The sequence below is a fragment of the Pteropus alecto genome, unplaced genomic scaffold (assembly GCF_000325575.1).
Source record: "Pteropus alecto unplaced genomic scaffold, ASM32557v1 scaffold50, whole genome shotgun sequence".
NCBI classification, from domain to species: domain Eukaryota; kingdom Metazoa; phylum Chordata; class Mammalia; order Chiroptera; family Pteropodidae; genus Pteropus; species Pteropus alecto.
Window position 1 is genome coordinate 5,301,183 of NW_006431918.1, and position 24,263 is coordinate 5,325,445.

A 24,263-nucleotide genomic window follows, 5' to 3' on the forward strand; every position below is an offset into this window, starting at 1 on the left:
AAGAAAGGGTTATGCATGAGAATTAAATGACGTAGTCAAGTTTTTAACATAACTGGCATCATGTTGGAATTTATGAATGGTTTACTTTATAGTATGTATTTTAAAAAATACTATAGCATTACTTAATACTAGAAAGCTTAACATGTGTTTTCTAGCATTCTACAATGCAGTTTAAAAAAATGTAAGCTTAAAGTGTTGGCATTCAAAACCCATGGGAATTCGAGCACTGAATGTTTATGATGTATGACTCACACTAATTCTAACAGGAGTTTTTTCTCATATTAAAAGGGAAAAACAACCACTAGGTTTTAACTAAGATATTAAAACTGCTACAGCATTTGGTGCCACCAACAAGAGCCCCATTGTTACTGAGAAAAGATCTACCCCCAGGGCACCCCTCTCCGCTCACTTCTGAGACAAGAGTGCCCCGCAAGGGAAGATGACTCACTCCTGGCTCAAACATTTGCACAAGAGTGGTGAATACAAAATAATTTAACCGGACACTGCCATACAAAAATGTTGAATCCTATAATGAGATCCTATCCTCTATTCCATAGCGATGTCTTCTCTATCTTGGTTTATCTTCAACAAACTACATCTGGTTTCCTGGAAAATGTCTCATGTTAGATGAACAATTGCACTCAACAGCTTACACTTGCAGCAAGAGACAAATACTGTCATGACAGTATTTCATCTATTTCATGGACTCTAAGGCACCATTAATTGTAAAAATGCATCTAATTTCAGAAATGTTAAAATGTGAAAAAAAATGTATCTTAGAATTAATGAAATAGTAAACAGAAAAAAAGAGTAAAGACCACTCATAACCTCACTCACCCAGAGAAAATCACTGTTAAAACTTTAATATATAGTCTCATTTCCTTTAATATGTGGTATTGTAATTATATAATTGTTTACTTGTCTGCCTGCCCTTTAGGCTGTGAACTTTTCATAGATTCAGGACATGTTTTATTCACTTTTATCCCAGGTTCTTTGGATAGTGCAAACTATGTTATAGGAGCTCAGTAAATATTTTTGACTATGTGATCTGAGAAACTGGAGCATCTTTAGAGTAAGCTTCTTTAAGTTGCCTCAGGAAGTGTAGTTTGGGGGAGGGTGGCGAGCATGTCATACATGGCAAATCCATCCTAACATTCCCATTTCCTTAAGCTTTTATATTCTTTATAGTATGCAAGGGAAGATCTGGCATCTCAACCTCGTTGATGATAGGCCACTATTGAATCCAGCCAGTCAAAGCAACTGCCAAGAAACATAACTATATGAGCTAGCACATTAAATTCAAAATCTCTGGTAAGCACAGCATATAAATAAATCTGGCCTAAATCAAAGTTGTATTTTATCTTTCTGGGTCTCAAATCCTTAGAAATGACTTCTACACATATTACTGATGTTTATTCCAATAAAAGTTAGAAAACTCTTGATATTCTTTTGAAACTATAAGCTATCTCCAACTGAGTCAGATTTGCATGTGACCGACTACAATACATTGAGATCCAACTCTAGTTATGGGTCTGCAGGTCACTTGGCATCTCTTTGCAAGAAGTTACCTCTTATATCTGCCACTCAATTTGAGTTTGAGCTTTAGGGAGATTAACTTTAGGGCCCCCATGGATGTTTTCTGGTTTTCTAACTAGGCTGAGCTGCAAAGTTAAAGCCTTAGCTTGGAATTTATTTTTCTGTAAGTTCCTAGTTATATTCAGAAACAGCCATCTCACAGCATATTCCTTTTTACTACCATATGGCTCAAGTCAGCACTATTTGGTCCTCTAAGGAATTTGAGTCCTTTAGTAGTCACTTCATCATAATCGACCACAGGTGATAATTTCATTAATTGTGATGATATAATTGCAAAGTGATAAATTACTAGTATTCCATTTCTCATGGACAAGGAACTCGGCAGTTTATTCAAGGCCAAAGACATAGTCAAACTAACCCCAGAGTTCTTGTTACCTGGGACCAATTCCTGGTGCTGGCTCAGTCAGGCGCAGTTGGGGAAAGCCAGATGTCACAATACAGATACTAGAAGGCTGGGTAAACAAAAAGAGAATCTTAAAGTAACCCAGGAAAAATAACTGTAGGAAGCAGCTACCACCTCTGATACTGGGAAACAAGGGAAGAGATCGAGACGATCAGAACCTAGGAAGAAAATGAGACAAGAGGCCTTGCAGAGCCTAGTCCTGGGAGTGCCAAAGAAACCGAAAGCTGTGAGCGGTTGCTACAGCCAGGTGAAATGGCGTTGCTGATAGGGACAGTAAGCAAACAGGAGGAAGGAAGTCCTATCTCCTCTCCTGATGACTCTCGGTCTCCCTCTGAAGTCCCTTTGGGGCCAACACTCTTCTTTCCCTCTTACCCATTAAATCCTATTCATCCTTAGGGACTCAGCTTAGACAAAAGGCAATTTATACTTACTCAGTCATGTTTTAACATGTGGAATCGCAATTGCCTGCTTACTTATCTGAATCCAGTGCTATATTTTAGGCACTGTGTGAATAGAGAATTGGTCTTTTTGCTGGCAGTTATAGTCTTAGCACCTGCCATGGGACCTTGGTACCTACTGTCACTCTCCATATATGTTTATCGACTGAGATGATTAATGAACAAACTAGCTACTTGTGGTAAGTCTTCTCTGATTCACTTCCTCAGTGATTTAATATATTTTACCACACTGTCTATAATTCATTTATTTAATTGTCTCCCCCATTAATGAGAACTCTGAAGGCCAAGAAAATTACTTATTGTTCAGTGGTACCTTTTCAGTGCCTGGCACTATATAAAGAAACATGTGCATGAATGTCTGCATGTATGTATGAATGAATGAATGAATGAATGAATGAATGAACAAATGAATGAAACAGCCAAATAGTTGGAGCTTATTGCAGACATATAGGTGATATCTGTATATGAAGCGAGTGGACTGGGAGGGAGATAGAATGAATTCTTTTTTCCTCCTTACCCCTCCCTCTTTCCCTCTTCTTTTCTCTTTCTCTCCCCTTCTCTCCCTTTGTTTCTTCCTTTCTGTCATTTTTAACATTAGTCAGCAATATCCAAAGGGAATATCTAAAAGTGGCCGGTAGGTTTTATAACCAGAAGGTCCTTGGTGACAGTAGAAAGAGTAGCTAGTTACAGAGAGTGGATAGTATTTTAAAAGAAGCTTGACTATAAAGGGGAAAATAAACCTTGATTCTTATAACTAGAGAATAATATAACTTAAGGGGAAAAAAATTAATGAGAAAGACTAGAACTGACAGGAAAATTCCAAGAGAGAGTATTTAAAGAATTACTTCTGCCATTGAGATAGAAAAGCAAGAAGTAGAATTGAATACTGATGCAGAAAGTTGAGGAGGTTCCTTCCCAATGCCTCCGTCTCTGGGAAACAGGAAGGGGAGTGATCTCTGAGCGTAAGCCCGGAGGTGTTTGGGGAGAAGACAGAAATAAGAGAGGGGTAACCAAGGAGATTTGGAAAGATCACCAGATGACAACGACATTTCAGTGGCCTCAATCTATGCTGTTGTCAAATTTTCTCCAGCCCTAGTTTTCTGCTGGGTATTCAAGGAGGGCAGAGAGATGACTGGAATGATCTTGGGTTGAGGCTTTCTTTGGTAGACATCTATGGCAAAAAAGCCACAGGACTTGAGGAAATCTGCAAGGTTGCTAAAGTGATAATGCATGGGACTGCCCTGGAAAGGGAAAGAAGTGAATTGAGGAGTGGTATCCCAGAGTGAGGGAAATTAAGAGGTCATATGGCTGTAGGTCTCGAGGTCTAAGAAAAGATATATGTATGTGTGTGCAGAATGGGCGCACATACACACACATCCTGCACTAGGTGTTTATCATAGGTATATCACGGAGTATGTTCAGATCCAGATTTTTTTCAATTTGCTTAGTAAAGTAATGAAATTAAATAATCTCTATTTCATTTTTATTTTCTTAGTTTTCAAGTTTGATGATGTTCTGTTTGTTCTGATAGATTATAAGGGCACATGGAGGAAGAAGCAAGGCACTAACGATTCTAAAATAGCCATAGAAAAATATTTAAATTTATTTCACATTATTTGAGTTGTAAAGAGTGTGAAGTTTGTAGTGTAAAAATGTATGTATGGAAACTACAGTTATAAATAAAGATCTTATTTATCTTTAATATACTAGAAGGATTGAAGGCGAGTCGATTGTTATCTTAGGGATAAATGCTATATAGAATAATAGAAATAATAAAATCTGAAAGTTTCTAAAAAGTCAGAAATATTGGTTACAATGGTAAAGCACATTAGAGAATAATGCAAATAATATAAGGAAGGGAAAATATAAAGATTTGAGTTTGTTTAAATATTTGAAGATATTTTCTAGGCTTGACAAGTGTTGAAAATTAAAGTGTATAATTAATATAGTATAGTATAATGTAATATAATATTTTATAATGCATAATAAAATCATAATAAGTAAGTGAATTTATTTCAAAAATAAAAGGTCCAAAAATTAAATGGTGCTCTTCTCCATGTAAATCCATGAAGGTGGTGGCCATACCTGTTTGAGTCACCACTGTCTCTTTGGCAAATTAGCACTATGCTTGTCACCTAATTTTGTTCATCAAATATTTGAAGAACAAGGAAAGTAGATGTAAGATGGTATTGTTTCCATTTTTATAATGTGAGAGGAGATAAATAGGAATAACAAATTTTACAAAGTCTGTCTTGGCTATGAAAACTATTTTGTGATCATTATGAGATCAAAGTAGTCACTATGATTATTAAATAATGATTAATGTAATAATATGCCTAATGCTTAATGATGGTATGAAATATTTTGGTGACCCCTGACCATATCATATCAAATACATTGATCCTACCTTACTACCATTTTTTCAAAGTCATTAAAATGCCTGCAGATTGTCTCAAACAGCCTTTCTTTTAAGTGACATAGCAGAAAGACATCTATAGTTTCTATTTATTCATAAAACTAGCATCACGTTCCACTTCTCCCAGCACTTCATCCTATGTTATATCCACTAGACTGGAGTGGAATGAAAATTTATTTTTTAAGACTGGCAAGATGGAAATTTGTAATGGAATTTTTTTAAAGTCAAAAAACAATATTTTATCTTTTCTAAAGTATAAAATTACGTATTCTAAGTGCTATATCCATGCCTAGATTCTTTTCAGTTAAGAAAAGAACACAGTAAAGTTATCAAAAAGAACTTGTGTCAAGTGCAAAAAAGCTGTGATGGCTTGCGATAAACTCATTAAAGTTATGGTATTAACGGCCTTCACAACCAGTGATGGAAATGGCCTGATACTTTTCTCAGGGGAGAAATGAAATCACAAAAATATGGGAAGAATTATTTTCAAAATGCATAATGATGCAGTACTGCATTTCTCACTCCAGATAAGAGACCAAATACTAAGTAGAAAACAAAATAAAAATACACATAGAAGCAACTCAATGTCCTTGCCTCCTGTGCTGGAGAATAAAGAGTACTGTAACTGAGCACAAGCTTTGAAATAGGGGTCAATCTGCAGAAACTGTCCTGTGCCCTGCACACCTACAATTATGTCATTAAATCACAATCAGGGGTATTAGAAGGAGTAATTAGGAATATGTCGTAGGGTTGCACACTCATAAGAAATTTTTTATGGGAGGGAAAAAATCTTAAGCATTCACCATGGGGAAGTCTCATAAGACTTTTGAAAATCAAGCATTTCAGCCTATGAAGATTTTATTTAGCAAGAACAGCCAAAAAGAGTTGTTTTGAATTTTTTTCTTTTACCTTAATTTGATGTTTGTTTTAAGCATCTTGGCTTTTTTCATCCATTGCCTAACAAATTCATAGGAAACAGAATAGAACAGATGAATGAATTCCGAAGGGATAATGCTAAAGTTTTTCTTTATATTTTTGTCAAGGAACCAATTCCAAACTTCAGTTTGAAATCATGCCAGGTGCATCTTTTCGGTTGTTTGAGATAAATCCTGACACTGGAGTAGTGGTGACAACCGCCACGCTTGACAGAGAAGTTCAAGAAGTCTTCATCCTTCGAGGTAAGGGGATCCTTGGACTCTGCTAAACAAGCAAACAAAAATAGGCAGCAAGAGATTTAGTGGTGAAATTTCACATTTCAGTAGGATGTCTTTATTTTTTATTTTATTATTTATTTAAATTTATTATTTATTTATTAGTTTTATTTATTTCTTTACTTTATTTATTCATTTTTAATTTTTCCTTTTTTTTATTATAGTGACATTGGTTAATGAAATCCAGTAAGTTTCAGGTGTACAATTCCACAGTAAGGCATAATCATACTGCATTGTGTCAGTAGGGTGTCTTTAGATAAAATATTCTTGACCTAGTCCAACTGGTTAGTTTGTTCTGATGCTGTCTTTTTAGGGCAATATATTTTAGGGATGAATTAATGGCCACAATCTGTGTCATTTTTTATTCCACGCCAGTACGTGTACGAGACGGGGGCGTCCCTTCCCTGTCCGGCACCACCACCATTCTCTGTACTGTGGAAGACGAAAACGATCACGCACCGGAGATTATTGTCCCCATTCATGACATTGAGGTTCTGGAGAACCAGGAGCCAGGGGTCGTCTACACCGTTTTGGCCTCCGATATGGACGCTGGCACTAATGGGGCTGTCGAGTATCACATCATTGGTAACTTTTTTTTTTAAATTAAAATCTCTCTCAAATACTCACTGAGTTGACACACACTGTATGGTGATTATTCTGTATTTTGTACCTATTGCAATGTCTACAAAACACATACCCAGTGAGATTGGTGCCATGGGTTTCCTCTCTGCCTCCTTCCACGGTCATCTGGAACCACTACCCTCCAACTTCTTTAAAAATATTTTTAAAACACTCTTGTAATTTTTTTTCTATGAGGCAAACTATTTAACATTAGTGGATGTATAGATGGAACAGATGGCTTTTTTTCCTACTTTGTTTCTCTCTTATGATCTCTTCTTTTTATCATTTTAAGCAATTCAGACCTTTTTTCAAGTCTTTGTGAATAGAACCTAGAGGACGGGAGTGGGCAAACAATTCCCAGATCTGAAGACCAGTGTAACACTTTGGGTCTACAAACATACCCCACAGATCACAGTCTTGAGGAACTTCCTCCCTTGTAGGTAATTCTGTGATATTGCTCCCTTTGGATCAGAGGCATAAGGATTTCTGACAGAATAACTTGAGCATTAGCACAGCCAGCATGAAATAAACACATCTTAGTCACCTAAACTAAAAGCGAACTGTCCGATTTTTAGCATACATCAGAGAGGACATAGAATGCTGGGAGTTGAGGAGAGAGTGATGCTTCAGAGACAGCTTCTGCTGAAGAGAAGCTGCTTTGAGGTCTCGCAAAAATAGTTTTAAGACTAGCTTCTGGAGGCTGTCACTCTCTGTTGGCTAAAACTTCTGTAAGCAAGCTATGTTTACTTTGTACCACCCATTTTACTCCAAAATGAAAAGTTTTATTGCCTTTCTCCCTATTTATAAAATGATGTATAATTATTGTAAGATAGATATACGATTTATGAAAACAAAAGTAATAACAAAAATATTATATCTTGCAGAGATAACTCATTTACTATTTAGAAAACACTTTTCCATGAACCTTAGTGAATATGGACACTAATTTTATATATGTTGGATAATTTATACATGCTAGTTTGTTACCTCATTTTTTTAAACTAATAACACTTCTGAGTTACATGCCCCCAAATAAATTAATGATCTTCATTTTTATTTATTTCCCACTTAGAAACTTTACTAGGTCCTACAAATTAGTTCATAGCGGAACCTCTCCAACTACAAAAAGATGCATTTCCCAGACATTAAAGTCAGTCACCATTTCAACACCAAATGCCAATATTGAGAATGCTCTTTTACTTGGCAGAAACTTTTTACACCCTGGAGTGGTATACCTTGGTCAGGTTGGGATAGGTCAAAAGTGAGCCTTTCTTTTATAATTTGAAAGAAAGGTGATTGCAAAGTGAATGTGGGAAAGACAAACCTATGTGATTTCTCAGGCAGAACAACTTCAGGAATAAAGATATGTAAACTGAGCTTCTGGAAATTACCTTAAAACTACCTGTCCCACGCTCTCCTTGGAAAGCTTTGTTATTATGACTCTGGGGCGCTCAGACCACATTTGAAAGACAACTGGTCTAAATGCCCTTGAGTGTTTCACCTAAGCCCATCATGAATTCTTCCTTCCTTACACCTTTTTTTTCCTCCTTAATATTTTTGGAATGTGTCCACTTCCTCTGTGCCTGGATGATTTCAGAACCTCCTTATCGCTTAAGCAGATTACTGTAAGAGTCTCCTAACCTCCTGTATTGTATCAAGCTTTGACGCTGCTGCCCAGAACTCAGAAACAGAAATGTGATTATGACATTTTCCTGTCTACATTCCTTCAGGGAGTCCCTATAAACTTGAAGATAAAGTATAGACTCTCCAGCAGTGGACCCAGGGCATTCCATGATTTGACCCCTGCTTACCTCCCAAATTCATGTCTTCTCCACTGCCAACCCTCTCCCTACCGGTAGCTGGCACTCAAATACCCAAGGAATCCTGTGTTCTCATCACACTAAAACGTCTACATCCATTAATTTCTTACACTCCTGGGACTTTAACATGGGCTCTTCCCTCTTCCCTCTTCCTCTTCCCTCTCTCTGAAACTTGTAGACTGTTTTCCTCCTTTTTAGGATTAGTTTTGATGTTCCTCTCTTAAATAAGCATTTCCTGGCCACCCTAACACAGGGCCGTGTGTCCTTCCTCTCTGCTTCCCAGTGCCCTGTTTGCATGATTCTCATGGCATCGCTTTAGTGTCCAGGTGCTGACCCCCATTTCCTCCTGGACTGTTGCCTCTTGGAGGCTGGGATCATGTTCTACTCTCCTCACATCCCCAGTATCCGGCACATACTTGGCATATGGCAGGTGTTCTGTAAAGGTTTGCTGACTGAATGAATTGCTTTATCAGCCACAAAAACCACAGAAATGTACTTTGTCTGACCATCCCTATGTTTGGTATAAATTAACCATGTCTTGTGTGAATACAAGTCCCTTCTCTTCAACCCGCCGGCACTACCTATGGCTCTTGTATTCTCTGAATGTGATTCCACTTCTTCTCCATATGCCTCTGGCAGACTCAAGTAAATTCTCATACTATTGAGAATAGCGTGCCTTATCCAAGAATATGCCCCTCATCCAAAAATATGTCCCACATCCAAGAAAATAGCCAGCAAGTCATTCAACCACATTTTTTCTGACTAATGTTCAGGGTGACTTTTAAATATTTTTGAAAGCCTTGTCCCTGTGTTGAGTGTTAACTTTTATTCCACTTAGTACAGTAATAGAGGAAAGATTTTTTTTGAAGGATACAGAGAAGAATAAAACATTAACCTTGCTTATGTTATGGGAGAAATAGACAAATGTTTCACCATTTCTAACAGAGGCGCTATTAGCACGTGCAAAATGCGAGGGAAACATGAACGAGAGCCCTGTTACGGTAGCATAATGGACATATGGTCTGTGAGTAACATTTGAGAAAATTACTACTACCAGTCTGTTGACTTTTGATTATTGATATCTGAAAATTGATATTATATCCTGTTTCTTATCCCTGCCTACTATTGTTTTATTTCAAATAAAACATACATTTTAGACCTCTCAAGAGGAAAAATACATGACTATAAACGTAGATGCACACATATAAAAAATCATACTTCTGCAAATCAGTCAAAGCAGATATTCTAATTATTGATAAATTAAGATAGATATTGAATTATATTATTTTGTTTCTCCCCTGATAATAGAAGCTTCATGAGGGCAGGGACTTGATCATGTTCACTGTTATATCCTTAGTAATTACAAAAGTGCTAGGATATAATCATCAGGAAATCAATATTCGTTAAATGAATGGATGAATCAATATATATGTGTTACTAGCTAAGGCTGCTACTTTTTCAGTTCAAATGAATTTTAAATGTTTTCTTTAATAGATGGAAATACTGGCGAGTACTTTGCTATTAATGAAACGTCAGGAGAACTCTCCACCACTCATGCTTTGGACCGGGAGCAAGTCAACAGTTTTGCCCTTGTCATCCTGTGCTCTGATCTGGGGGACCCCCCTAGGAGCTCTATAGTGCAGTTACAAGTTAGAGTTTTGGACGACAATGACCACAGCCCTTTTTTTCCCGTGCTCCATTACCAGTCCTCCGTGAGAGAAGATGCTCAGGTGGGAACAGTGGTTCTCGTGCTCTCTGCTGTGGACAAGGATGAAGGTCTGAATGGGCAAACTGAGTATTTTCTGACGGACGAGGCTTCTGGTGCATTCACCATCGATCCTGTGGCCGGCACCTTGAGAATCGGCCATGCCCTCGACCGAGAAGCCAGATCCCAGCACACATTTAGGGCTGTGGCTAGAGACTGTAGCATCCAAGGCTCCAGAAGCACCACAGCAATTATACTAGTACACATCACTGATGTTAATGACAATGATCCAGTTTTGGAACAGAACCCCTTTGATATTTTTATTTCCTCTCAGTCACCAACAAACCAGACGACTGCCATTCTGAGAGCCAACGACCCAGACTTGGGGCCCAACGGAACTGTTACTTTTAGTTTTGCACAGACCCAGTCAATGTTTTCTATTAACAAATATACAGGAGAAATTCAACTTCAGCAAGATCCATCTTCTTCAGAATATTTTCCAGTTTGGCTGCAGTTAAAAGTTACGGACCAGGGGCTCCCGGCTAGGACAGCCACTGGGCTCTTGGTCGTTCACAGGGAAGGAGAAGATATAAAAATTTCCTTCAGCCACCACCTATATAAAGGGGCTGTCATGGAAAATTGTGAGGCAGGTGAGTGTCCCTTTAAGTTTTCTGTGTATTGTGCCCATTTATGCAAAATGCTATTGTAGATTTAGTTAAAAACTTTTGAATCTAGCCAATTTTCGTTGTGCTAATTTTCATCCAAAGTTTATCAGAAAAATGTATTCAAATGCAATAAAACATACCCATGACTGTTTTTCCTCATAATGCCAATTGTTTTTCAATCATTTCCACAAAAATTTATGCCATAATGGGAAACATAAAAAAAAAGGCCAAATAGATGAATTTAAAATATCTTTCTACATGAAAGAAAAAAAATTCTTCGTGGATAATTGTGAATTGAAAGAAATTCAATCTAAGTAATTATATCCAATTAGAAAACAGAAACATGATTCTTATGACCCTTTCATCCAACCACAGGGCAGAGCAAATGGACTCAAGGGTTTGAGAAAGGAGGCGTTTGGTTGTTTAAAGTCTGATGTGTGCTGTGTGCTTGCTTATGCCATGTTTTTGCTTTTGTTTGTCATTTTATCATGATTCAATTTTACTTTATATCTACATAAACCACTGTTTAAAAGGCAACCTGCATTTTTCTGAAATTGGTTTATTCATTTCATAGTGAAAATATATTTTATATGTTATATACTTACTGCCTTTTATATGAAAATAATATCAGTTTAATATTGAATATAAAAGTAAGATTATTCTCAATTGCAGATTATTAACCTGACATTGACTCTATTTTGAATTATGGTTTTCCCACGGGCTGCTTACTCAGAAGTCCCGTTATTGATTCTAAATATAATTAAGAGTGACCCGCAATTATCTTCATTAAATGAAATAATAGTGACTTCCAAAATAAGTCAGAAATTTCCAAACTATATTCTTATATGTAATGAGATTTCCATGTAAGAGTTAAATGTTAAATAATATGAGATATTTCTCAGAGTTATAGTTCTGTTCTTTTTAAGAGGCAGACATCCCAACACAGAGCAAAGGCTGATAAAAAGTAAAGTAAACATTTTCTAAATAATATAGCACAAAATACAATATACTAATCAATCTTGAAATTGATCTGATAAAATCATAGAATCTTTGAGCCCAGCCTTTGTCTGAAGTGCAGACAATATAAACGTTTCTCCCTAAACATCCCTGACATGTGGCCTTTCAATCTCTACTTGAATACTTCAGTGATTGAGAGTTTAGGACAGTGGTTCTTGAACCTGAGTGTGAAACATTATCCATCCCTGCAGGTTCTGCTTCTGCTTCCCAGTTCTTTCAGATTCTACTTAGGTCTGGGGTCGGCACACTGTTGTTTTTTTTGTTGTTATTTGTTTGTTTTTTTGTTTTCTTATGGTGACATTGATTAAAGACATTCAGTTATGTTTCAGGTGTACAATTTAGCAGTAAGTGGTTCTTGAACCTGAGTGTGAAACATTATCCATCCCTGCAGGTTCTGCTTCTGCTTCCCAGTTCTTTCAGATTCTACTTACGTCTGGGGTCGGCACACTGTTGTTTTTTTTGTTGTTATTTGTTTGTTTTTTTGTTTTCTTATGGTGACATTGATTAAAGACATTCAGTTATGTTTCAGGTGTACAATTTAGCAGTAAGAGATCTCCTCTCCTCTCCTACCCTCTGGTAACAACAAGTCTATTGTCCACATCCTGTTCGTTTGTTGCTTTTAGGTGTATATCCCACATATAAGTGATATCATGTGGTTTTCAACTTTTTTCTGTCTGGCTTATTTTGCTTAGCATGATTACCTTAAGGTCCATCCACGTTGTCACAAATGGCAAGACACTGTTGTTTTTAACAAGCTCTGCAGGTGATTTGATTGCATGACAAATTTGGTAAACCCCTTCATTTGAAAAGTCATTCATGTATTGAACCCAGATCTATCTCCTTTATGCTTATTCATAAATCCTAGTTCTGCCCTCTGGAACACTCCACTGCTATATCATTCTTCGGATATTTTATTTGCTCCTTTGACACATTTTTCTTTTTTTTATTGAGTATTATATGCCAGATACTTTTCTGTTGGAATATATTAGTGAGCTAGAAGACAGATTTTTTTTTTTGGATGTGAGACTTCCATTCAGGAAAGATATAGAGACATAAGGCCAATAATAAATAACTAACATATAATATATGTTGGATGGTGGTAAGAGCTATTGAATAAAGGAAAAGCAGAGCAGGGTAAGAGGGAATTGGAAGTGTAGGGGGAGGGCTAAGTTGCAATTTTAAATATATGGCATCATTGAGCAAGTGACATTTGGTCAAAAACTTAAATAGATAGGTAACCATTCATATGTTTGTGGTCAGAGCATTTCAGAAAAAAAGAAAATCTAGTGGGAGACTGCCTGGTTTGTTCAAAGAACAGCAAAGAGGACTGTGTGGCTGAAGCCGAGTAAGCAGTGGGGAAAATAGTAAAAAATGAGGTCAGAGGACTAAAAGGTGATGCAGGGTCTTGCAGGCCATTGGCAGGACTTCAACTTTTACTTGAAATAATTTCCCTCTTCTAGTTCGTTCATTTATCTGTCACATAATAGGGGTTCTAACCACCGCTAGTGAATATTCACACCCAATATAAATTTTGTGGAGTAATATGCATTAAATATATTATTCCTCAAAAAAATCAGCATGGAAGTCATCATTGTTGTCACAATTTTTCACATTGCTGAATGGAATTTCTAAAGATTAAGTAATACACCTAAGGCATTTCTTAACTGTTAACATATTCTTTCTCAGTTCACCCAGGATCAATTTGTTTGCAGAATTAAACCTAAATAAAAGGCAATTTCGAAGGTGCGTCAAAGAAAACATTTTGTTATGAAATTAAGTTATGGACTAGTAAGTATAATAATATTTCTAGTTGAATTCAGAAACGATTTAACGACACTAAGAAAACCTGCTGTGGAAAGAAGAGATATTCACCTGTTTGCCTTTTGCAGCATGCCATTCATTTGTCTGTCACAGTTTCACTCTGTTGGTGGGAGACGGCCGTTACCGGAGGAAACGGCCTTGATTCTAGCCTGTTTTCCATCACACAGGCTTCCTCTCGTAAAATCTGTACACCTTCCATCTACTCCCAGCCTTCACAGTAGGGATTAATCAATATGATTAAGAGTAACCTGAGATAAGAAGTTAAGGCAGAAGACAGTGAAGACCAACTCAGGTTCTTACCTCTGAAGGTGGGCCTCCTCTTTAAGATTCCATCAGAAAAGCTAATGAACATGTGGATAGGAGGCCTTCATCCTGTCATCTGCGTCACTATGTTTTCTTTGACCTCTGATCAGAGTTGTCCTTTTTTAGTCCTCTTGTATTTATAATTATCGAATTAAAATTGACTTATCTCTTTAATAGAGCTTAACATTCTATTAAATCTTACACATAAGGAAGGCTAGAAATACTCTGGCAGTAATACGAGCATATGGTATCCATAAATATCCAGGTGGGTATATATTTTAAGACATCTGAAGCAATGAGTTAGGATCTCACTATGAAAACTGAGATATGTGAAGGGCAGGCATAAAGTCTAACTTGAAAGATAAACCAAAAACTTCAGCATATAGCAGGAAGGTGAAAGGAAGAAGGAAAGAATGACAGTCAAGAAGGGTGTTGAATCTGATAAGATGCAGCGAACCTATGCCTGGGTCAGCAAGATCTCTTAGGCACCTGTGAAAAACAATGACAAGGTGCATAAAATATTGATTGACATTTCAAGCTGTCTAAAGCTTTTCTTTGGAACTTGAATTCAGTACAGACTGTCAGATCATATCATAGACACCAGAGGTGAGTCATTTTTTTTTGCTTTTGAATTCCAGTGGTTTAAAAAGATTATAAATCTATCATATAGGCTCAAGACCTCATTTTATTAACAAACCAGGGAGTTCTTCCCCCTAGCGCCGGGACTTACTAACCAATATAAAAGCGACATATATAAATCGAAATGCCAGTTCTTTTATTCCTGTGAAGAACTAGGATTGCCATGTTGATTAGAGTGTCGTGTCAGGATGACCAAATCTTTCTTTTGAAGAAAAAAGAAACAAGAAGCCAAATCATAATTAGAAAGTTGCTTGCTAATCCTAAACAACTCAGGCAGGATGTATTTCAAATATTGAATGTGATCTGCCAGTGTTACTCTTTCCTCAGAAGGAACTCACAGCACCGCCTGGTAGGATTTTGTGATGCCTTCATGACTGTCAGGGCTTCCATTGCTCATTAACTTCCTTTTGATTGATACATTTTTTCTCGAAGTGTCTTAACACTTCAGTCAAGGCTTCTGCCCTGGGAGTGATTCTGTTTCTTCATGATGATTCTGCATAACTCTTTTCTGAACCATTGTTTTGTTTATAGTGTAACAGGGTTAATATATTTTTTAAAGACTTTTTTTTTCCAGAGAAATTTAGTTTCACAGCAAAGTTGAGAGAAAGATACAGAGATTTCCCATGTACCTCTTGCTGCCACACATACATTATCAACACCTTGTACCAGAGTGGTACATTTGTTATAATCGATGAATCTGCATTTACACACCATAATGACCCAAAGTCCATAGTTTACATTAGAATTCACCTTTGGTATTGTATATTCTGTGGGTTTAGACAAATGTATCATGACATGGATCCATCGGTATAGTATCATACAGAGTAGTTTCACTGTCCTAAGAAGCCTCCGTACTCTACTATTCATCCCTCCCCCACTTCTGCCCCAAACCCTGGCAACCCCTGATCTTTTTACTGTCTCCATAGTGTTGCCTTTTCCAGAATGTCCTATAGTTGAACTCATACAGTATGTAAACTTTTCAGATTGGCTTCTTTCACTTGGTAATATGCATTTAAATTTCCTCCAGTCTTTTCGTGGCTTGATAGCCCATTTCTTTTTAGCATTGAATAATATATCATTGTCTGGATATAGCACAGTTTATTTATCTGTTCATCTACTGAAGGACATCTTGGTTGTCCTCAAGGTTCATCAGCGTTATAGCTTATGACAGTTTTTTTCTTTTTTTAAGGCTGAATAATATTTCATTGTACATATATACCACATTTCTTTATCCAGTTATCTATTGAAGAACATTTAGGTTGCTTCCACCTCTTGACTATTGTAAATAATGTTGCAATGAACATGGATGTGCAAATATCTCTTTGAGATCCTGTTTTCAGTGGGATTCCTGGAGCATATGGTAGTTCTGATTTTAATTTTTAGAGGAACCTCCATATTGTATTCCATAAAAGCAATACCATTTTACGTTCCCACCAACAGTGTACAAGGGTTCCAATTTCTCCATGTCCTTACCAACACTTGTTATTTTCTGTTTTGTTATTTATTCATAGCAGCCATCCTAACTTGTGTGAGGTGATATCTTCTTGTGGTTTTAATTGGCATTTCCCTGATTATTAGTGATGTTGAGCATCTTTTCAAATACCTGTTGGCCGTTTTGTATAGCTTCTTTAGAGAAATGTTTATTTAAGCCCTGTGTTCATTTTTTAATAGGGCTTTTTGTTTGTTTGCTATTGATTTGATTTGCTATTGATTTCCTCTTTTTTTCCAAGCAGTCTCACATTTAAACTTCATCAGAGGAAGAATGTACATAAATACGTGAAGTTCTTTGCTGACTTTAGAATCCAGTTAAAAATATTTTCATTGAATGAAATTCTTTTTGTGCTACAATTTCATTGACATTATGAACATTTTATTTGAAATAAAAATAAGCTTGTTCCTTTTATGAAAGAGGCCATATGTGATTCTTATGCACAATTCTGTACTCATCTTTGTTCTTCTAATGTGCAAGTGATCTCCATGTTTTCTTTTGTAATTGGGCATGTAATAAGCATCCTAACCCAAGAAGAAAAGGCCGTCAGCAAGATTGTACATCTTGCCTGCAATACTGTTTTTCTTCTTACTACCATTCTTAAGAATATATGACAAGCCAGCTGAAATAAAATTTCCTATGTTTAAGATACAAATTGTATCAGGAAGCACAGAACAGTGACTGAGCACTGAAGATAAAACATCCTGCCCTGCTGTGAAGGCATATTCTTACCAAAAAACGTAAGACATTTTTATATTAACAATATGCCTCCTGAAATGTAACAAAATAAGCATCAGATTATAAAGCAATTTGAAAGAGTTCTCAACATGTGTGGTAACTTCATTCTACCAGATTAATTAAAATCCTTCACTTTGTTAGTAGATGATTTTGTAACAGCCTTGAAAAGAGAATTTGGAAACCTGATAAATGATTTTTAAACTTTGTTACGGTTTATGTTAAACATAATGTTTTTAAAGAGAATAACTATTTGGTTTGGGTTTTCCTGTTCATTCTCCATAACAAATTCTGTTTTATGCCTTTTTCGATGAATTTTCAGTTTTGCAGACAATATCACATACTTGTTTCTATTAGTATTTATAGCACCCATTGCATTTTTCTTTGGGTGTTAAGTGTTTAAAAGGCTCCTGGGGAAAATACTGTTTCAGGGCCTTTTCATTCTTCTCTTCTTTTTAGTGAGGCACTTTTAAGAATCTAGAAGGAAAATGTACCCATTTGGCTATTTTTACTATAACCTCCAGCAGGATGGGTTTCAAGCTTCTTGCCTGAGGCCTGTGCAGTAGGATTCAAGGAGAAGGTCCAGCAGAGATCTTAAATACATGCTATTTTTTTCAACTACTGCAAATTCCATTATCAGATAGATTTGGTATTATAACATTGAGTAATTTAAAAAAAAAATTGCTGCTGGTTTAAAAGGGTCCTGTAAATGTTTCAGGCTAGAACACTATAGTGGCCGCCTCCCTCCCTCACTGGCTCTCTGTCTCCTCTGTTACCACCCTTCCGCCCATACTTATTAAGCACTAATTATGTACAAGGAACGAACTTTTGATACACAGAACATGCTTGCATCTCAAAAAGATATGCTAAGCTAAAGGAGAAACTATTATATGATTTGCAAATCTATGAAATTGTAAAGGAAACACTAATCTAGAGTTATAGAAATATGTAGAATACAAATAGATAGAAAACCTCCTCTACCCTCACAGAATTTAGTCCAACTTTGCAAGAGATGAGATCAGTCTCTTTAGGTGTGACAAATAAGTACCACCATCTAAGTGCTAGATGGGTTGGTAAAACAGAGACTCATCTTCTTTATCAGAGACGGTAAATAGGCAGACTCAAAACTAGTCAGGCCACAGCTACGTGTTTTTCAACTCATATGGTTATTTTTTTATTTTTATTTTTTGCCCTAAATTATATCGTTTTCTGACTTGTAGGAATTGAAAAAGTAAATAGGAATTTTTGAGCTTCTTTTGAAAAAAAGAAAAAAGAAAGAAAACCAGAATCTCAAGAAGCCTAATTTCTGCTTTGCCTGCTGCCAGTGATGAGCTGAGGCTGAGTGCCTTGGACATGTCAGGCAGTCCCTGGCCTCCTCCATCCATCTGGCTGCTTTGTTTGTCCATGCTTCTTTCTTTTATCCAAAGGCTTATGAGTTAATGAGCCCTGCTTTGTACTCATCTCTGATACCGTGTTTCCTTGTAAAATGTTTCCTTTCACTTTTCCTCTTGCGCCTTGCTGACACAATTGTTTATCAGGTCCCGCTGCTGCAACTCAGCAGCTAAAGAGCCTCCAACAGAGTCCACCCCTTTCCCATCTCTTCCCACTGAGTATAACATGCATACCTTTAAAAATAGGTGGCATCCTATAGGGTAGGATGAAAGTAAGAGGGCAGGCAGGGGTCATTGCTAAACTGAGAGTCTAAAGTAGATGACATAAGTTATAGGCCTAAGATAAGAGGGTTAAGGCCAGTAAAGGACTATGAAAAATTTTCTCAGAAGTGGTGGGTAAATAGAGAAAAAGAAGCCAAAGAACAAAGATGAATTAAAAAGGGAGTAGAAATGGCCAATAAGCACATGAAAAGATGCTCAACATCATCAGACACCATGGAAACTAAAATTAAAACCACAGTAAGATACTACTACACATCCACAAAGTTGACAAACTAAGAAGACCGACAATACCAGTGGCTGAGAAGCAACTGGAATTCTCACATATTGCTAGCAGGAACATAAAATGATACACCCACTTTGGAAAATAGTTTGGTGGTTTCTTATAAAGTTAAACATACACTTAGCATAGATGCCCACCCACGAGGAATGAGAACATGTGTCCACACAAATACTAGTACACAGCAACTTTTTTCATAATATTCCCAAACTGGAAACTATCCAAATGCCCATATATAGATGAATGGATAAAAAATTGTGCTTTGTCCATTCAGTAGAATACTACTCTGCAATAAAAATGGAATCAACTCTTGATACATAGAATAACGTGGTTGAGTCTCAAGATATTATGCTGAGCAAAAGAAGTGAAATACTGTATGATTTACATGTATATGAAATTTTAGAGGCAAAACTAGAGTTTCAGAAAGCAGATTGGTGATTACCTGGGGCCAGAAATGAGAGCAAACGAACTGTAAAAGCATGTGAAGGAACTTTTTGGAGTGAGAGAAATATTCTGTATCTCAAGCATGATGATAGTTACACAGGTGTATGTAGTTGTCAAATCACATAGACCTGTATACTTAAAATATGTGTATTTTATTATATGTAAATTTTAACTTAATAAAGTTTATTAAATGAAAAATACTTCAAAAGAAAAAAAACCAGTACAGGCAGTCATAGGATGGAGACAAGTGGACAGTCAGGACAGGAAGCAACACAGAGGTGAGCAGCAAAGGGCACAGGATGATGCACATTAAGACAGCTGAGTGCTAACATGGAGCCCAAAGAGATTCTGGGACCCCTTCCAGTGAAATCCAGTTCCCCTAGAATCCTTTTCTTCCAGGTCTTAATATGGCTTTTCATGCTTCAAGGATCAACTGGGATGTCATTCCTCTGAGGCCTCTCTAAAAGAGTGTCCCCTCCCCTGCAAAAATAAGTGTTTTCTGTCACATAACCTTGTTTCCTTCTTTCCAGGGAACTCAGCCCATCTGAAATCTACCTCAATTATGTACTCATTTAATGGTTTATTGTCTGCCTCCTTTCACTAGCTAATAACCACCATGAGGACAGAAATCTTTTCTATTTTGTTTGTCGTTATATATCCCCAGCACCTAACGTGGGATTTGGCTTATTGAAGACGCTCAATAAGTAATCACTGAATGAATGAACGAACAAATGGAAATGTAGTAGGCAAATAATAAATACCCAGTGTTTGCTTTTGTTTTTCCCTGAAATTTTCTTTTCCTAATTTTTTTTAACCTAATTTTTATAGGTACCTCTATTGTGACTGTAAAAGCTTTGGCTCTTGACTCAATTCAAGACAGCATTAAATATTCAATTTTTAGTGGAAATGAAGATGGAGCTTTTTCTCTGTGCTCCAACTCAGGTAAGTCTTCTCTATCCTATAACAGCTTTGTTTCTGGCTTCATTTAATATTACTAGTAAAAAATACTTCTCTAAAGGAAACTCAAATTTTGAAAGATAGAGATTGTTATAGGTAAATCATTTGAAAGGTAAACAAGACAGAGTTTTTATGGTAGCCGATGAGAAATTACGGGAAATCCAGAACTATTTATTCGTTTGCATGTACTCGCTAAGAATTCTCTACTTCACATTTCCAAATTAGACAGTTCCTATGCTACTCTTTGAATTTTTAAAGATAAATTGGTTTCTACTTATAGTTTACCCACCAATTTGGGAGAATTGGAAATATAGTAGGAAGATCATTGATATTGAGTTTGAACTGAAAATAAGCACACATGTCTAGCCTTAGGGAATTTTCATCAGATTCTTCCAATTTGCCACTGAATGTCAACAACGCAACGAAAAAGGGCAGCTGGAAAGGTTTCTATGTGGTGGTAAAGAAATTACTTCCAAATACAGCATGTATTAAATTTAGCTTTAATAAGACCATTATTGTGTTTTAAATGAATACCAATTGATTATTTGAAACATACTTTTTTGACTAACAACTATGTAGTAGATACATATCTACTGCTTCGTTGTCAAACCTCAGGAAGAATGTTTTTAATAATTTCTATATTACCGTGGAACTGCCTTATTTAAACTGTACTACATGCACATGGGAAGAATTGAGAAGAGAGTAATTTCTTAAGCAAATCCCTTCTTGGCCAGGGTAGTGTTACGACTTTTTGATCCACATGACCTTTGGTCAGGAGCTTTCTGAGGTGGTCTGTTATAAGTCTTTGTCTCCTCACGTCATCTGGATAGAAAGTGGTGTGGGAAGCCTGTTGGCAAGAGGGCTACTGTGAATATCACGAGGCCTTAAATTTCTAGCAGTGTAGGTGCCTGAGGGTTCTGGGAAAAGAGCTAAGATTGGAAACTTTAGGAAGAAGGAAAGCAGAGTTTGTGTATTTTCCCAGACTACCCAAATCCTTCTGCTACCTCACTCCTAACATGGCCCAGGCTTGGCCTTATTTTTTCTAGAGCATCTCATTAAAATGCAGATAAAATATTCCTAAGGTTAGTTCAGAGAAGTCATTCACAGAAAACTATTTTTCCATTAAGTAGTTATTTATTTATGTTGGAATTTATTTCAAAATTTTATCATGAAATAGCTACAAGATGACAGGTTAAGACATATAATACTGTATAATGGACAATAGTAAAATAAAAACCTGTATATCTGCCACCCATCTCTAAAGATGAGACATTAATACTAGAACCTTGGGACAGTACCCTGTGTGTCCCTACCCTCTCACAAACCTCTTCTTTCACCCCAGAGGTAATCAGTAATCTGAATTTGGTATTGATTGCTGCCCATTTTTTCATTATAATTTTCCCAGTGTTTGAATCCCTAAACGATATGTTATTTAGCTTACCTTGTTTTAAACATCATAATAGAATCATGCTGAACGTCCTTTACTATCACTTGATTCCTTTGCTCAACATTTTTATGATAATTTATAGTGCGGAAACCCTGATGTACACAATAAAGAGGAAGAGCAAAGAAAGATATGGTCCAGCTTGCTGCCAAGGTTATGAAAAAGAACACGACCACTGTCATCAATATACCCTTTGGGCCCTTCTCTAATTGCAGCCTTTTTTTCCCCACTGCTCTAGGCTCACCACTGTCCTGACTTCAGGAATAATCATTCCCTTGTGACTTACAGAAAATAAAACTGCTTAATTTTGCCTACACAATAAAACTGCTTAATTTTGCCTATCTTTGAATTTTATGTAAATGGATTCATACCCGACGTAGTGTATAGATTACATTTTTAAATTCAAACTTAGAATCTTTTATGTTAATGTGTGTAGTTAGGGTTCTCTCATTTTCATTTCTTTATTGTAGTTTGTTGTAAGTTTGTATCACAGCTTATTCATCCATTCTGTTGTTGATGGGCAGTGAGGTTTTCCTGTCTGGGTATATAATGACAAATGCTATTAGGGACAATCTCATGCATGCCTCCTGGTGCATAGGTAAGGAGTTCTGTAGGCCCAAGAGCATGCGGGTCAGAAGATGCATTGTTCAGCTGATGGATAGTGACACATTGTTTTATGAAGTGGTCTGTGTCACTTCGCATTCCACCAGCACCGAATGACAGCTATCACGGTCGTTCACAGCCTGCTTTCTCTTGCCAATCTGGTGGGTGTGAAATGATATCTCACTATAGTTGTAATTTGCATTTCCGTTTTGATGAATGAATTTGAGCATTTTTTCATAGTTTATTGCCCATTTCCTATTTTCGCCTATGTGAAAAATGCATATTGGGATTCTTTGCCTAATTTTCTATTGGGATATTCGTGTTATTCTTCTTGAAGTGTAAGGATTTTTAATATATTTTATTAGTATTTATCCCTTGTTTATTTTTGGTTTATTTTTGGAAAGATGTTTTTAATATATGTTTATGACTTGCCTTTCACTCTCTTAATGGCACATTCTGATTTTAATGAATTAGAATTAACTAGCGATTTGGCCTTTTTGTAAGTTGTTTAAGAAATTCTTCCCTACCCTGAGATCATTGAGATGTTCTCACATTGTCTTTTAAAATTTTTATAACTTTCCTGCGTTTCTCATTTATATCTTTAGGGCATCTAGAATCGATTTTTGGTTTTACGTGAGTTAGGAATAACTTATTTTTCCTTTCATTTTCATTTCCTTCCATATTCTAATGGCAGTACTCTTTTCCTGTGATCTGCAGTACCACCATTGTCATATATCATGTTTCCGTGACTTTTTACTGGACTATCACCCTTTTTCATTCATTTCTTTGTCTTTCCACGCACTGATACCACACACTCTTACATACATGGGCTTTATAATAAGTCTTCATATCAAGAAAGCTTACCCCCCCCAATATTTAGCCAATCTTCATATTCTTCTTTATGAATATAATAGCTGTTACTGGCCCTTTGCTCTAATATAAATCATCGATTTCTCTTGTCAGGTTTTACACACACACACACACACACACACACACACACAAACACACACACACACAAGCCTATTAGGATTTTTTTCACAAGGAAAAGAGATTTATTCATAAATTTTGGGGTGATATACAGTTGTCCATATCTTTATGTGTATAACTCACATAATGATGGCATGCACATTTAAGATGCAACCTCACCTAAGTTAACAAAGAAAATATTTTTAAAAAGTCATATAGCTCCAATTTAGAATTTAAGTAACTTAATCATCAGGCCACAATGCCCTCCTCTGAAATCTAACATAGCCCTATATAGCTGAGCATTGTAGATAATAATAATCTTTTAAAAGTTTTCTTTTTTGATTTACCTTTTTTTAAAACATCTAACCTGAGCTCCGCCTTCTTAACCAGTTTTGAAGTGTACAATACAGTCTCGTTCTCAGAAGGCATGGTGTGTGCAGCAGATCTCTAGAACTTACTCATTTCGCATGACAGACACTTCACACCCATCGAACAGCATCCCGCATTTCAGCCTCCCTCAGCCCCTGCAACCACCCCTCTAGTCCCTGCTTCCGTGAGCTCCACTATGTTAGATACCTCATATAAGTGGAATCGTGAAGTATTTATCTTTTTGTGACTGGCTTATTTCACTTCACATAATGTCTTCAAGTTTCATCCACGTTGTCACCTATTACAGGATCTTCTTCTTTGTGAAGGCTGATTAATATCCCATTGCATGTGCACCCTACATTTTCTTTATCCATGCATCTACTGACATTTTGGTTGTTAGAATTTTTATTTGAATTGTATTAATCTAAATATCAGTTTGGGGAAACCTATATCTTTACAGAATTATCTTCTAAGCCAGAGTTAATATAGAAAATCACACTATTTTTTTCTTTAATACATTTTAATAAGGCTTTAATTCTTTTATATAGCAGGCCTGCATATTTGTATATTTTTTGTGAGATTTAGCCTAAATACTTTATACTTTTTCTTGCTAAAGTAAAGGAAAAATGCT

At 36.5% G+C, this 24,263-nt stretch overlaps 1 protein-coding gene across 1 annotated transcript in view; it reads left to right on the top strand.

The window, feature by feature from the left end:
* Positions 1-24,263, top strand: part of DCHS2 (dachsous cadherin-related 2) — a 177,505-nt gene that overhangs the window by 127,473 nt on the left and 25,769 nt on the right. The window contains 4 exon segments of the mRNA XM_025042987.1: positions 5,917-6,051; positions 6,460-6,669; positions 10,020-10,880; positions 20,122-20,235. Coding sequence (XP_024898755.1) covers positions 5,917-6,051; positions 6,460-6,669; positions 10,020-10,880; positions 20,122-20,235 — 1,320 coding nt within the window.